General features: G+C 34.7%; 2 protein-coding genes across 9 annotated transcripts in view; both read right to left on the bottom strand.

The window, feature by feature from the left end:
* LOC120432597 (RNA-binding protein 1) overlaps positions 1–16953 on the bottom strand; it is a 454616-nt gene that overhangs the window by 282912 nt on the left and 154751 nt on the right. The window lies entirely within an intron of this gene.
* LOC120423495 (rap guanine nucleotide exchange factor 4) overlaps positions 5710–16953 on the bottom strand; it is a 330099-nt gene continuing 318855 nt past the window's right edge. For all 7 annotated transcript variants that reach the window (XM_039587335.2, XM_039587332.2, XM_039587331.2 and 4 more), the window contains 2 exons: positions 7182–7360; positions 5710–6374 (listed from right to left, as the gene is read on the bottom strand). In XM_039587335.2, coding sequence (XP_039443269.1) covers positions 6250–6374; positions 7182–7360 — 304 coding nt within the window. In that variant the 3' untranslated portion in view covers positions 5710–6249. The remainder of the gene's footprint in view (positions 6375–7181; positions 7361–16953) is intronic.

Consider the following 16953-nt stretch of genomic DNA (forward strand, 5'->3'; position numbering starts at 1 on the left):
TCCTTAAAAAAGAGGTTTTAGCAGTTCCCACATAATAGATTCGCCCACCACAAAGTTTAGGATCAGAAGCCTTTCCAAACCCAGTACTATTTCCACCCGAACATAATCCACCTCTAAGAATAGAGAAAGATTGCTCTGAAAAAAAAATCTCTGCAGGCAATCTGAAATCTTTCAATCCCTTTGCAAAAGCCCCTTTCGCTGAAACAGGAACCACAAACGGAAATAGCAGACATTTCCTGCCCCGGGATAACAGACGAGACCCAAGTACAAAGCCCACAGAATGCACTTTAATTACTGACCAGACCAGCTTTTTTTCAGTCGTAGCTTGAATTTCCCAGATTTCCCCCTTCTGGTATACTGGTTCAAATTTTGGGAAAATTTGAAATGGTCGATTCGACATCACCTCGTGAAATTTGTCTCTCTTTCAAGTTATTGACATTTTTGGATTCGATTATCTCAAAGCTTGAGCCAGTCTAACGTCCATGCTTGGAAATTGTGTAATGAGTGAACTAAACATCGGCGCGTTGGATGCTGCTGAGAATCATGGCGTAATTGTAAAAGTTTTTTTATTTGCCTAAACTTTTTTAAGGCCTATAACCAAAGAAGCCATTTTGTGTCATTGGTTTACCTTTCCAAGTCTCGATACAATGTTGGTAGCTGTCCATACAAACATTAAGAACATTTTTAAGAAATTTTCTTATTTATTCGCTGTCTTCGGCAAAGTAGAGGTATTGATGAAGACAATAATAAAACGTACAGGGATTTTTTGGCAAAAAATATCAATTTTAGCTATGTTTTTACTACAGTTTTTAGTGTAAACCAAATTTGCAATTGGAATGTAATTAACAGAAATTAAAAAAATGTACACCGTGCCACTTAAAATTTGATATTAACTTAAAATGTGGTTTAAAAAATTTATTTTATTTTCTATTTTTGAAAAAAAGTGCTCATGAGTGACCATTCCAAAAAATGCTTTTCGAAAAGTTTAGAAGATTTACTATCATTTCGCCTAAGATTTTTTTTTTAATTGAGTTTTGATTCCAAAATGTTTAAAATATTTTATTTTTACTAAAAAGATTAGAGCATTTCACAAATGTTTAACTTTTAAATATTTTAAATTGGAACTTAAGTTGCTGAGATATTGGCATTAGAAAATTAGGGGTTTTTCAGGTAAGACAATCTATACAAGTCTCCATACAATTTTGACAGCTGTCCATTAGGGTGCCCAGAAAAAAAACCCCCGGCTCCACAAGCAGCAAAGGGTTATTTTAAGCATCTTTGCAAATTTTGAGCGAAATTGGTTGAGATTAACCCATTGATACCCGAGCCTAAAGTTGGTGAAAAAATGTTTTCATACAAAAATGAATCAAAAAAGAATCGCTAATAACTTTTCAGGATCGAGTTTTACAGCTTTAGTACATTCTACAAAGTTGTAGAGCATTACATTTTCAATTAGAATCTCACTTTTGAGAATATTTGGATGGAATTAGCGCACAGTGCAGACAAAAACGTAAGAAAATTGGGTTTTCCTTAATTTTTTATTTCGATTATCAATGGGTAAATGTTGACCGATTTTGCTCATATTTGGCCCAGCGTCCTGAAATAGCTTAAGGAACAATAATCAGCTTATGGAGCGAGGTTTTGAGAAAATGTGCCATATTCTGGGCACCCTACTGTTCATACAAAATTGGTACGTAAACAAAAAAAAATCCAAAATCCGTTTTTCCTCAATTTTGATTTTTTTTATTTGTTTTAGGGGACGGCTACCGCTAAAAATTTGCCGCCGAGTTATGATTTTTCGCATTTTTTGTAAAATCAAATCTACAATTGGAAAGTATACTTAACCGAATGTTTAATAAAGTGCACCCTTTTCGATACAAGGCCACTTAGATTTTGATTTTATTTAAAAGTTTAAAATGTATCGATTTTTGGAAAAGGTGCCCATGATTAACCATTCCTTAAAATATTGTTTTTTCGCCAAGTTTCTTCTTAAGAATTTGATTACGTGGCTCTTTTGAAATGTTAGTCCTGATTCCAAATGAGAACTTCAATTTTCCTGTTTGCTTTATTTTATTTTATTATATCTTATATATCTTAGCATTCTTCAATGTTTCTGTGTCGAAATTTTATGAAATTTTCTAAACTTTTCGTTTTTTTTTCAGAAAAGGTTGCTTATGGACATTATTTTAGAAAAAAATCGAAAAACTTCAATTTTTATTTATAATTAAACATTAAATGGCAATATTTCAAAAACGGTGCAGTTTATCAAAATTTATCTTTCGGATTGGAAATTAGATTTTGCATTTAACAATGAAGTTAAAAATGAATGTTGGGTAAGATTTGTATTTTTACAAAAGATATAATTTTTCATGAAATCATTACTCGGTTACAAAACTTTGGCCCGTATTTCTCCATGGCTCATAATTTGCGTATCAATAAATTTTCAATTATTAAAATACGGCTAAAGAGAAACTGACTTTTTGTATAAAATAAATTCAAGACAAGAAAAACTTAAAAATACGTGTATTTTTTCTACAACTTTGCTAAATGCACCAAATCGATCAGAAAATTCCTTCAAAAGATACAGATTTTCGTATATTTACGTACCACCGAATTTGTATGAAAGCTTGTATGGGTGAACCAATGACACAAACTGGCTTCTTTGGTCATAGGGAAGGATCCCACTAAATTTTAGCCAAATCAGAGAAAACAAACATAAATATACAAAAAGTTGTTGATTATGAATTTTCAGTAAAAAATGGATTTACTAGAAAAAAATATATTTTTTTTATTTGACTTTTTATTACTGAAAGTTGGATTCCCAAAATATGTTGTTAATTCTCTATCAACTCACACGAAATCGGGAAATTGTGTGATACTTTGTGCTAAGGGGAAACTATTGTTTCCGATCACGAATCCGAGGTCCGTTTTTTTATATCTCGTGACGGAGGGACGGTACGATCCCTTTCATTTTTGAACATGCAAAAAAAGAGGTGTTTTCAATAATTTGCAGCCTAAAACGGTGATGAGATGGAAATTTGGTGTCAGAGGGACTTTTGGACATCCGATTTGATGGCAACTACAACTTTGTACAACATTATTACACTCTAAAAAATAACCCTGCAAAGTTAGAAAAAACACGAAATTTTAAATGAATATTTTTACTATAAACGAAAAAATTACCCTTCTGGGTTAATGTAGATTCGAAAAGTACATAAAATTTTCTTAAAATGACATGTTCCAAATTTGTTTACAGTCGAGTAACGGGAAATGGCAGAGTTTAAAAAAAAAATTAGTGTTTCTTTTCGATGAAAAATTCGTTTTTTTCGGAATTTTGAGTACGCCATCAAATTGGGCGTACAAATTTCTATCTCATCACCGTTTCAGGCTGCAAATTATTGAAAAACACCTCTTTTTTCGCATGTTCAAAAATGGAAGGGGTCGTACCGCCCCTCCGTCACGAGATATCAAAAAACGGACATCGGATTCGTGATCAGGGACAAAAGTTACCCCTTAGGACAAAGTTTCACGCAAATCGAAGAGGGGTCGGGGCAACTTTTCCCGATTTCGTGCGAGTTGGTAGAGAATTACCCATTTACGAAAAAAAATATTTGGGCAGTAGAGGGTTGAGATAAAACGGAAACCTGCAATCTATCTATACATTTAAAAAATTTCGACGGTTTTGTTCGAACTCGAATCAGTTCAGTACGGAGCGTCGGATCGAGGTGCTCTTTGTTGCGTTGGGTTCGTATAAGCCCAAGGAAGGTTCTTACGCAAAAAAGTGACAACTTTGGCCACTCTGGAACCGATTCCGGAAAATCAGCAGATTGTATGGGAAAAGCTTCGTAAAATCAAATTTTGATCACAGGAGGCTGAATTAGCAAACAAACAAGAAACGTCAGGAAACCAAAAAAGGGCAGGACGAAATTTGCTGGGAAGAGCTTGTTTTTATATAAAATCAAACATTTTAAAAGTGGTCAGGTTGAAGAACGGTTCACTTTGTCAAAATTTTATTTATAAATAACTTTTCGACTGCTAATTAATTCAATTTTACATTTAACACTGAAGTTAAAAATGATTGATAAGATTTTCGAATATTTACGTACCATTTTTGTATGGAGAGCTGCCAACATTGTATGGAGACTTCTACGGATGAATCAATTACACAAAATCGGTTTTTTGGTCATAGGGAAGGCCCCCAAAAAGTTTGAGCCAAATCAAGGAATACAAAAAAAAATGCAAAAAAAATCGTCCGATTTTGTAGAGAATTACTCCTATGCTAAAAGAAGCCATTTTGCATAATTAGTTTTAGCATACAAGGCTCCATAGAATGTTGCGGGCTTGATATATGTAAAAAATGGGCATGTGAATATTCGAAAATCAGTATCTTGACAAGGGATTTTCTGATCAAATAGGATCATTGGAAAAAAAATCTTATTTCTCACACAGTCTATTGACTCTCACCAGAGATAAATTCGCGCGGAGCACGTTCGTTTGACACTACGCAGCACCGCACGAGCAAGAATGAGAGGAATTGAGAGAGAATGAAAGAAAGAGCATAAGCGTGTGGCTGCTTGAGTTCGACTTCGTTCGTTGCAACTTCGTGTGCGATCGTGACAAATATTGTTGTCGATGAATGATGAACGCTGACAAAAGCATTCAAATGCCACGTATTTTTTTTTTATGGACAGCTGTCAACATTGTTTGGATGAACTTCTATATATGGATCAATTATCAAGTTTTAACCAAACTTAAAATTACGGAAATCCATTTCCAGTTTTCGTGGAGAATAGCACTCTTCGTAAAATATAACTTCCTTTTCAAAATTAATTAAACCATCTCGCACGAGTGTCAAACCAGCCAGAGGAGCAATAATTACAACCATGTGTTTGCGTGCTGATGATCTGCCCGGTGGGCAGGGATGATTTTCTCTGATGTTTACAGCACCCAGCTTAGTGTCAGTCAGTATAGAGCAAACCACATCGGTTGCATCCTCCTCCACAACTAATTGAGCGCAAGATGGTGTGTGCCACCACGCAGGAAAATTCCGAGGAAAACTTCTCGCAACGTCTTTCGGGAAGACTGAGACACAAAATGCAATTTCGACGAGCTTTTCCCAGCTTAAACATGGAAGCAAGAGGGTTGTAGCACTGAGGGCACGTTGGATTGCAAGATTAATGCAGCAGCTTGAATTGCATTCCTGCCGCTTCAGGTTCGGAGTTTGAGTTGATCCTAAGCTTTGTGGTGCGCGAAATGAAGGTTTGTGGAAAGAAGACGATCCAGTTTGGAGAAAGTTGGGGAAAAGATGGGTTGCTGTTCAGAACGATTTGCTTTGCGCAGAGGTCAACATCACAAACTAACGACTAATATTTCTCTGGAACATTTAGCTATTATTGGGTATGATTTATGTGGAGATTTTCCGTTTTTGTTTATCATTTTTCATCTATCAGATTTGTGTTCTATTTTGTGTTTGCTTAGTTGGCCATTCCATCATGGTATAAACAAAGGTAGAAGTTTTGTTAATTTGAACTTGATTTAGATATATTTTTTAAATACTTTGAATGAAATGATGTCATCAATTTCTGCGAAGAGATTTGCGTTTACAACCTTCTAAAAAAACGAAAGCAAATTGACAAAAAGTTTTCGAGATGGAATGACCCTGAATTGCATTAAAAAAAAAAAAACAAAACAAAACAAACAAAAAAGAAAAAGTGTTTTAAAACGTTTATTAGACAAAACTTATACATGAAATAAATATGTGTAGGGTCAAGTGCTAAAACGGATGATAAACTGAGTTTCAACTGAAATAATTTAGTCATAACAATAACGTAGATTAAAATGGTTCGGTTAAACAAAGTTTTTCCTAAATGTAAGGATTATAGTCTTAAGTTTTAGCAATACTAGTACCATGAGATGTGTGTTTTTTTAAACTTATTCGATAAAGTTAATGTATTCTGTACAATAAACTGCATTATAAAACAATGTTCTACTTTTTAAACGTAAACAAATCTTTACACATTTTCACCGTCCACATACACACATCCTCATCATCATCAAACTCGTTCACTTTACCTAACTAATCTTAGCTGTAGAAAAGTGGTACTAAATAGAATTGCCTTAAAAACAAGTGTTTGTGTGTTTGTGTTAGATCAAACTCTTAGCCCGCTATTGGTCTCACATTTTATCCCAGCCCCCCCGTTGTCCCCTGTTGCAACGTTGCTTGGTGTCGTTTTGTGTTGGGGGTCAGTCTTACGACCTTCGCGGTTCCACCCGCTGGGACATGGCGTTCAGCACTCTTTGGTTGTCGATGGTCCGGAAGCAGCTGATGTACTGCCGCAGCTCGTTTTCGTTCTTCGGCGACGGGGGATCCAATACTGGAAGTGCAGAAAAGATCGAAAATTGGTTTATAATTTAATTGCATTTACACGCCAAAAATATTTAAAAAAACTAAAAACTAAAAACTAAAAACTAAAAACTAAAAACTAAAAACTAAAAACTAAAAACTAAAAACTAAAAACTAAAAACTAAAAACTAAAAACTAAAAACTAAAAACTAAAAACTAAAAACTAAAAACTAAAAACTAAAAACTAAAAACTAAAAAACTAAAAACTAAAAACTAAAAACTAAAAACTAAAAACTAAAAACTAAAAACTAAAAACTAAAAACTAAAAACTAAAAACTAAAAACTAAAAACTAAAAACTAAAAACTAAAAACTAAAAACTAAAAACTAAAAACTAAAAACTAAAAACTAAAACTAAAAACTAAAAACTAAAAACTAAAAACTAAAAACTAAAAACTAAAAACTAAAAACTAAAAACTAAAAACTAAAAACTAAAAACTAAAAACTAAAAACTAAAAACTAAAAACTAAAAACTAAAAACTAAAAACTAAAAACTAAAAACTAAAAACTAAAAACTAAAAACTAAAAACTAAAAACTAAAAACTAAAACTAAAAACTAAAAACTAAAAACTAAAAACTAAAAACTAAAAAATAAAAACTAAAAACTAAAAACTAAAAACTAAAAACTAAAAACTAAAAACTAAAAACTAAAAACTAAAAACTAAAAACTAAAAACTAAAAACTAAAAACTAAAAACTAAAAACTAAAAACTAAAAACTAAAAACTAAAATACTAAAAACTAAAAACTAAAAACTAAAATACTAAAAATGTTCTCCTTACCGAGGTGCCTGGACCGGCAGAACCGCACGCTGCGCATCGTCTGGGCCATCATGTGCATCTTCTCGAAGTTGACCAGCCCGTCCAGGCTGGTCTTGTTGCCCTCGTGGGCGAACGTCATGTCCTTCAGCAGCAGGGGCATAAACGGGATCACCGGCGGCTGCAGCTTGCCCACCGACATTCTGCCGGAAAATGATGAGAAAAAAAAAGTATTAAAATATTGGGAAGACAACCCTATTCGAAGGAAGGGAGCTTATCGAGAGCTTATCACCTTTTCTCCCACACAGGTAATTTTCGTTTTTTTTCGGAGCAACGAAGAAGGCTTCCTTCAATTGAAAACTTTTTGATAAAAGACATGGACACCTTTGGCTTCCTACGTCCCTCCCTACCCCCCAAAAAACCTTCTTCTCTTCTTTGAGAGCGAGACTTTTCATACACGAGGGGAAGATTAAACTGTTATCTCGTGATCTTGAGCCGGCTCAAACCCTCCAAAATACGAGGGGTTTCCCTTTTATGTCGTGCACGGCAGTACTCAACCATTGGGACGAACCGAAAAAAAAAATGAGGCATATTGCTATCTCTGGTAATAATGCGAAAAGTAAATTTAATTTGGCCTTTTAATCTGTTTTCACCATCTGAGGACCAGTTTCGGGGTGGTCCAGACCGAAACCGAATTTTGGGGGAAATGGTTTTGGTTGAACTGAACATAATAAAACTAAAACTGAACTGAAACTGAACTGAGCTGGTTTGGGCAACATTCCTCCCATCGTAGTAGTGTTTCCCAAATTGTGGGCCAGTCCGGTAACATTTGTGTTTGATCATTTCTTCATCAAATTGAACACAAATCATAGTCAAATTAACTTTCGCAGCAATATGTGACCCGTTCTACGACAGCCCAATCACTCACTCTCAAACAGAATGTTCAAGTATTCTGTTGTCGTCTGTGCCATTTGGGCAATGTCCAGGTTTCAAACAATCAATGGATATTGTCAAGTTAGTGATTGCTCACTTCCAGAGCGATCCAACTGTTCTTGGCCCGAGCTTGTGAAGGAAGAGCTCTACATTGCTGTCGAGCAATTTGCACCCAAAATTGACAATCCTGACCACCTGTTCAATTTGATGTACTCTCCTGAAAAGAATTGCATAAATGTCAGAATAACACGAACAGTAGATGATGATGGAGAGTTTGGATTACAGCTGGGTTTAAAGTGCATTTCTAGTATGCGTAGTATTTATTTGTTATTCTTTAAATTCAGCTTCCACCTGAACAACAACCAAGTACTAATATCCTGTTTCAATCGTGCAAGTCGAACAATATTTGAAGGGGCAAACTGTGGCCACTTTGTCCACGAGCAGCTAAGACTGACGTTTCTGGAAAATGGCAACCAACTCCTGATTGAAGATCTGTCCGAAAAAGTTCCGCCGGGAACATGGATTATGCTGCAGCAGAGAATCAAATTTGTCATAAACAAAAAGTGCATCTGTTCCAATCTAGCGTCGTATTTAGCCGAAACATTAGATTGCAACTCGAGACTATTGAATAAAATAACATGAGAGTAATTCTGCAAATACAGTCGACACACTGGTTTTCGATCTTCTCGATCTCACAATCCATTAAACTGCATACCGTAAACCGGGGTGACATTGATAGAATTTCAATTTATTTTTGAAATATTTTCCAACTGTTAACGTTTTTCTCAAGATTATTATTTTTAAACATGTACTAGGGTAGGCCACACAAGGTCCAGACACCATTTTTGAAAAAAAAAAATCAACATTGTTTAAAAAATCAGTTGCGATGAATAGTCATAGTTTTTCTTCTTAAAATCATATTGTAAGTGTTCAAATTTTATTTTTAAGTCAAATGTAGCATCACTACGGTTGCTGATTAGGGTGGCCAGAATATGGGAATTTTTCTCAAAACCTCGCTCCACAAGCTGAATATTGTTCCCTAAGTTGTTTCAGGACTCTGGGCCAAATATGAGCAAAATTGGTCAACATTTACCCATTGATACTGAAGTTTGTATGGAAAAATTGAAAAAAATATATGGGAAATCCAATTTTCTTACGGTTTATTCTGCACGGAGCGCAAATTCTATCCAAATATTCCCAAAAGTGAGATTCATATTGAAAATTTAATGCTCTACAACTTTGTAGAACATACCAAAGCTGTAAAACTTGATCCTGAACAGTTATTAGCGATTTAAAAAAGTCATTTTTGTATGAAAATCTTTTTTTTCACCAACTTTAGGCTCGGGTATCAATGGGTTAATCTCAACCAATTTCGCTCAAAATTTGAGTAACCCGTGCGCCGGCTAGAGAATCCTCCAGCGGTTTTACTCTGCAGACTCGTTAGGAAAAGACCGAAATTGCTCATGGGAGCGGAAGCAGCGACTCAATCACCTTCGGCAAGCGCTCCGTGATCCGGCGAAGATCTGGAACTAAACATACTGAAACCGTCCAGGATGGCAGAATAACCGAAAAATTACGTTCGATTTTGCGACTTACGGTTTGAATTTAGGAAAACTTTTGTTTGTTTTGCTCGCTTGCTGCGATTTTTTCCCGAAAACATGACAGATGGAGAATTGCGACAGCAGCAGGTGCAGTGATGCCAATCCGAGGGTGAACGAAATTAAGTCAAATATGATTTTTCTAAAATTGGTTGATTTTATTGTCAAAATGTTGTTTTTTGATTAGATTAATAAATATTAATGCGTTTGAAAAATGTTCCGTTGCTTTTACTGATATTTTGATTGAAAAAAACTCGTTTATTTTTTTATTTTCACTTTAACTTGTGATTGGTGGCTGGCAACGATGTTTGCATGTGTTGATGTACGTTTGGCAAGGGCTTGTGACAAGGCGAATCGATCAAAAACATTGAATTTATTGCTTATTGCGAGATAAAATCACTTTTCTCCTTCGCTGTGACTGACAGGAGGTTACAGCCGCCGAACTACCGCTGTGTAAAAATCAGCAGGTTGAACTGAAATTCAGCGTTGATATGGCTGTCAACCTGATTTGTTTTGAATATTTTTCAAAAAGTCAGCAGAAAACTCAAGGCAACCTTTAACAACAGCCAAATATTTGTTCTGCGGCTGTCATGCGGCCATTCTTCTGCGGTCATATCAGCGCGCGTGAACTCTAATTATTAACGCCCGCGATAATATATACGTCTGTTTCAAAAGTGCATGTCGAAATGATGATTTCTAGATTAAATTTTCAAAACAACCTATCCCTCATGGGTTTCCTATGCAGATAGGGCCTTTTGAAAATTTAATCAAGATTTTCTTGCTGTGTAGGAGCAAAGAAGAAGACAAGTATTTTTTCGTGCGTGGCTGTGCTAAAAAATCGCCAAATTGTGAAAAAAGTATAGTTTTTCTGGTCTTCAAAAACAGTTCTTTGGGAAGTTTTCCTCAAAAAAAGAATGTGCTTAGTGATATGAAGCTTATCTATAAAGATAGCTTCGAAATACAAGTGAATCTAAATCAGCGCCTAGTTCAAAGAAGAAAATGTTGTAGAAGACTTAAAACCGGTAAGAAGAAGCAGCGCCCAAAATATTTTTGGCTGGCTTCCCAATTTCTTGGAGTTTGTGGATTATTTGAGTTCATAAACACAAAACTGTGAACTTCAATTGATAAATTGTGTACATATCTTGTAGGAGATATCTTTTGGTAAAGGTAAGTGTCTGAATTGTGATGCTAGAGACAAGACAAACGACGGCAGCCTTTTCGGCCATTATTTTATGCCTTGGAATTTCACCTTAAAATAACCCAACAAACCGTTTTCCGCTTGTGGAGCAGGGGGTCATTTTTTTTTTGTTTTTGTTTTTTTTTAACACTTTTAGTTCAGTTCTTTGTTATTATTTTTTGTTATTTTAACAACTAATCCGATCATCCCAATAACAGTTGGAGGTATTCTTCCGTAACAAAAAATGGTTATTTCAAAGTTGTTTTGGTCTTCAACCAATATCAGACCGATAACAAATTTTGTTATGATAACATAAACTGTGATTGAACCCTTATGCAAAAATGAATTTTTCAGGAAGATTCCATAACACTTTTTGTTATTTTAACAATATTTGTTATTGAAATGGCATGAATTTTGTTATTACCGTCTGCCCGGGAAGATATTTTTCTTTGCGAAACGCAGCTTTGAAGTTGAAGCATGTTTGACATTTGGTTGTGTTTGTTCACTAGACGTTCTCTCACATAGAAAAAAACAACATACAAAAACGAAAACACATATCTTCAAACGCACTCTTACTTTGTAACACAAACAGTACACTATGAGGCGCGTCCATAAACTACGCTCTATCCCGCAATACCAAAAAAAATTGCTACTGGGTGTTTATTGGGTAAAACAGGTAGAAAATTGACAGCTGAACTCTGTGAGCCCAAACGAACGCAGCACGCGCGGAAATAAAACAAAATGTCAGTTGTTGCTGAGAACAGAGAGTTGAATAGTTTTTCCAATAATAATGGGCGAAATCTCGTACTTTTATTTGACTGCTCGCATGCAAAGAAACATTTCACTACTTAACATTTATGAAGGTTACTGCTGTACGCCGAACTCTTCGTTCTAGAAAATTTGAAAAATGTGCAAAAAGCTTAATTATTAAACCCAAACCAACAATTACAAGAAAAATGCAACTTCCAATGACAGTTCCAACTATAAAATTTGGTGTTCGATTCCGACTCTGTTTCCCCCAAAGCATCCCTTCGTTGGTATAATTTTGCGAAAGTTTTGCCTTCAGTCTTGCAAGGGCTTCCACCTCGTAAAGCCTTGCACAATTTTTGTGACCAAGTATCATCTCGTCCACATGAGGACATTTACATTCCGTATTTTTCCCTCGGTTCGTTTTCTGCAGCATCAGCGACGTTCCGGCGGGAACTTTACCGGACAGATCCTCCAGCAGTAGTCGGTCTCCGTTGTCCAGAAATGTCAGCGTTAGCTTTTCACCAGCAGGGTTGTCACAGAAGCTTTCAGCAACTGGCATTGCACTTTTTTTTATGCACGATATCGATGAAGTGTTACGGTTGTTGTTGTTGAAGTATGTTCCATGTTCCAACAGAAGTGTACGAACACTTTCTGACGCAACAATTCGAAAAAGAAATCCTTTTCTACCATGTTGCTCAATGCTATCTCTATACAATTTTTATCCGGTGCATTGTTTAACAAATTGAAAAGGTGCTCGGAATTGTTTATGTTCAGAACAGTTTGCCCGAGTGGTAAATATGAGATTTGTTTGTCATTGAAACGCTCGTATAACTGCCAAGAACAGTTGGTTAAGTTTGAAATAGAGCAATCACTAAGGACACAAGAGTTTGCACTGGCCTCAGCTAACGAAACTCCCCAAATCACCAGGACAACGAAGATGCTCACAGGCATGTTGGTTTGTTATGGTCGATGTTGGCCAGTTTTCGTAGTATTAATATAAGTAAGAATACACAGATCTTTGATATGGTTCTATAGAATAAAACGTTTTTAGTATTTCAACACGTAATATCAAGATAAAGAATTCTGATGAAATGTAATTATCCATCAGTCAAAGTACAAATACCATGACTGAGTCAGTTTTCTAACCGAAGAGAAACACAAACGCCATGTGGTACAGTTCAAACGTAATCATTCTGTTTTGCCTAACAACGGCAGTTCAGTGTTCGTTGTTCCAGTTTCAAACTGTTATAAAGGACGACGATGAATCTGGATCGCTGTTTTACGCGTTCATTTTCTTTGGAGACAGAAACACACTTGACAAAAATGAGCTGGAAAAACTGCTTCTCCAGTATCCTTGTCTGTTGTTGGAACCCACCCTCTCTTCCGTGCGAGACCACATGGTGCTCTACGGAACATGCGACTACGACGATATGCTTCGGCTGGACTTGAAACGATCCGCTGCTCAGTGGTCGGCAACGGTGAAACTATCGGTCAACAATTGCAGCAACGTTGAGATTGATGATTTCACGCTGACGTGGCAAGGCGTTAACAGTACGGTAATCGCTAGAAATGCTGGAGTAACACCATCACATAGTATACAACTTCTTAGGTACAAAAGTGGTTCAAGTTATGATCAGGTAGATGGGATGTATCCGTTGATTAATGGTGCGAGTTTCGTGCCGATTTGTTCGTGCAAAAGGGGAAAGAAATTTGACTATCAGGAAAGGTGGCTTCATCTTTGCCCCGAACCCAAAAACTGGACAAACACGATTTTGGTAACTGGCTCTTTGGTGATACTAAGTCTGTTGGCCATTGGGTTTATTATTTGTTTGAAAAATTTGAAGAAAAACAAAATCAGCGCAAGTACTGTTCCCCAATCATGGGCAGAATAGACTCTCTTTGTTTAATTTTTGAAGAGAAATACATCTCAATTTGCGTGACAAACTTGCAAAAGGAAAATGGTCTTGCTGTAAAGTTATACTTGGTAACCGTGAAAGTTAAAATCCACAAGATTCACATCACGATTGTTTTAGCACAAGATAAGCACAGATCACAATGCTGAAGCTGAGCAGTTCTCTAGGATTTCGGTCATTCGATTTTTTTTGTATTTTTTAATCCGACTGAAACTTTTTTGGTGTCTTCGGTATGCCCAAAGAAGCCATTTTGCATCATTAGTTTGTCCATATAATTTTCCATACAAATTTGGCAGCTGTCCATTCAAAATGATGTGTGAAAATTCAAAAATCTGTATCTTTTGAAGGAATTTTTTGATCGATTTGGTGTCTTCGGCAAAGTTGTAGGTATGGATACGGACTACACTGGAAAAAAATGATACATGATACATGATACAAAATTTGGTGATGGCGTAATATTGAATGTTTGGCCCTTTTGAAATGTTAGTCTTGATTTGAAAATATTGCTTTCAAAGAGATCGGAAAATTTCACAAATGTTTCATATATTAACATTGAAAATCGGACCATTAGTTGCTGAGATATCGACATTGAAAAATGGTGGTTTTTTTGGGTGAGACTTAGAAAACATCAATTTTCCTGTTTTTAAACCATTGCATTGCAATATCTCTCCAACTAAAGGTCGTATCAACAAAGTCCTAAGAAGCAAAATATAGAGAATTTTCTCAGCTTTTCAAAAATATTCATCCAAAAGTGGGCAAACATGTGCACTAATTTAAAACAATGAAAAACTGCGACTATTTTCAAAAAAGTCCCCTAAATATGGATTTAACTTGAAAACGGTGCACTTTATCAAAATTTAACTGAAGTACTTTTTGATTGCAAAATTGATTTTCATCGAAAAATGAAGTTGAAAAATTTTTGCGACCAATATTTCGATTTTTTTGAAAAAATCAGTATTGATTAAAAAATTCAGAACTCGGTCAACGATTTTTTGCACAACCTGGAAATTTCTGAAAAGTTGGCATTTTATGTCCTCTAAAACTTATCAAAAAATAAAAAAAATTAAAAATAGTGTTTTTTTTGCAAATCAAGTTTTAGTGATAAAAAGTTAAATAAAAAAATCGCCAAAAATTTTTTTTTACCGTGTATCATTTTTTTTCCAGTGTAGTCCGTATCCATACCTACAACTTTGCCGAAGACACCAAATCGATCAAAAAATTCCTTCAAAAGATACAGATTTTTGAATTTTCATACATCATTTTTGTATGGACAGCTGCCAAATTTGTATGGAAATTATATGGACAAACTAATGATGCAAAATAGCTTCTTTGGGCATACCGAAGGCACCAAAAAAGTTTCAGTCGGATTTAAAAATACAAAAATTAAAATTGAAGAAAAAAGACCGATTTCGTAGAGAATTGCTCAGCTGTTAAAAAAATTGCATAAAAATGTTAAAATTGACGTTCTGAAAATGATCAAAAAGTGTTTTTCTACGGGTTCTTATGAGAAAATCTTTTAAATAGTGCGAATGTGAAGGGACTAAAATTTCGATTTTTTCGCAACACATTTTTACGAATAATGAAACTCAGTTTCTTTTCCGAGCGATTTGAAGGCTTTTAGAAAAATATACAATATATATATTTGACATTTGACTTGAAAAAATCAAAGATTTTTACAACAAATTCCATATTGAAAATCAGACCAATAGTTGTATTCGCATTTTTTTCGCGATTTTTAAGTACAGCCATCCCTCATATTCGGAACAGTTTACAGATCGGCCAATGTTAAAAAAATCATAGCAAATCGATAATTGAACTTAATGATTCGCTTTTACCTTCATTTAAAAGCTTTTCTTGCGATCTTTCGAATGCTGTATCGAACAGCTGCAAATTTTAACTTTTATATCAAGTTTTTGCAGAAAAACTTTGACCCTTGAAATCCACAAATTCGGAACACTTTTTTCTTACGGATGTAAACAAACTTTGATTCTCTCTATGAGTACATAATTTTTACAAAATAATGACTTCACACACTGAAATCAATGAAACTCAAGGTTATGTTATGTTTTATGACTGGTATGATAATTTTTTTTTGTAAAAATATCTGTATATAATATATGTATTGAGGTTTTTTTTTATTTGGATGAAACTTTATCCATTGATTCCTTATGTCCAAATAAGCCATTTTGCATCATCGGTTCTTCGATAAAAGTCTCCATACAAAATTGGGCGCTGTCTACAAAAAAGTGCTATGAAAATGGTCGAAAATTCGTATCTTGAGAAGGGGGTTTTCTGATCGATTCGTCAGTTCAGAAAAAAATAAGAAAAAAGGAATTATAAGTTGAAACTGAGAATAACTCATTTTTAACATATTTTAAACGTTGAGAGGACCTTAACAATTAGCAGTCCGGGCTACTAAGTCTAAAAAATATAATATGTAGAAAATTTGCTCGACGTTTTAAACATATTCTTCACAGGAATGTTTTTTCTTTACGAAATATGTTTTAATTGTAAGAACTTTTTTTTCGACTAATCATCATATTCTCGAAAGTTCGTCTTTCGTTCGTCTTCTAGAAAGTTGTTGGGCTCGCCAATCCAAGCAACTTCGTCGAAGACACCAACATTTTATCTCGAAATCTACGCCTTCTACGACCAAATTTAGAGAAAGCATCTGAGCAAAGCTTTAAAAATCAGTTTTTTGAACGTAGCAATTCAGGGTTTGGTTTTAGAGAAAATTGATGTTCGAAGCACTATTAGAGGGGTATTTTTCTTTAAACTCGAGATATCTTCATTTGAAAATGTCAAATTTTCATGGGAAAAGTGTATGGGACCACCCTAACGAAATTCAAAAATTGTCCAACTATATGTTTTTGTCCGATGAACCTGAATTTTTCCTCAGAAATCAAAAAAATGATTTTTGGCCATATTTTGGGTTTTTATGTAAAATTATCATAAAAAACCCAAATTATGACCAACATATAAAAAAAATATTATTAAATATGTTTATTTTTTAAATAAAAAAGCAATTTTCAAGCAAAATCTTGGAAAAAAAACTGATTTTGTTGTACTAAAGGTTGTTAGTTTAACATACATTTCTTTGTTATGGCGCTTACGTCACATAGTCAAGTCAAGGAAAACAATACAACAAATGGCTGTTTCTTGGCACTGAAGTGACAAAAACTAATCGATAAAAAGCAAATTTGTTCAGAAAATTTTTACCTTCGAAGTTACTGTATTGGTTTTGGTGCCAATTTTTTTTTGATGGATTTTTGAAAGAAATTTCATTTTTCCAGCTTAAACATGTTGCCAATGAAAAATGATGACTTCCTGGATCAATATGAATACAGAGCATTATTGGTAGAACTCCGAACTATGATTTTATGTGAAATACGAGGCAATTTGAACGCATTTTTAAGGTTTTTGAA

This window comes from Culex pipiens, chromosome 3 (assembly GCF_016801865.2).
Source record: "Culex pipiens pallens isolate TS chromosome 3, TS_CPP_V2, whole genome shotgun sequence".
Taxonomy (NCBI): Eukaryota; Metazoa; Arthropoda; class Insecta; order Diptera; family Culicidae; genus Culex; species Culex pipiens.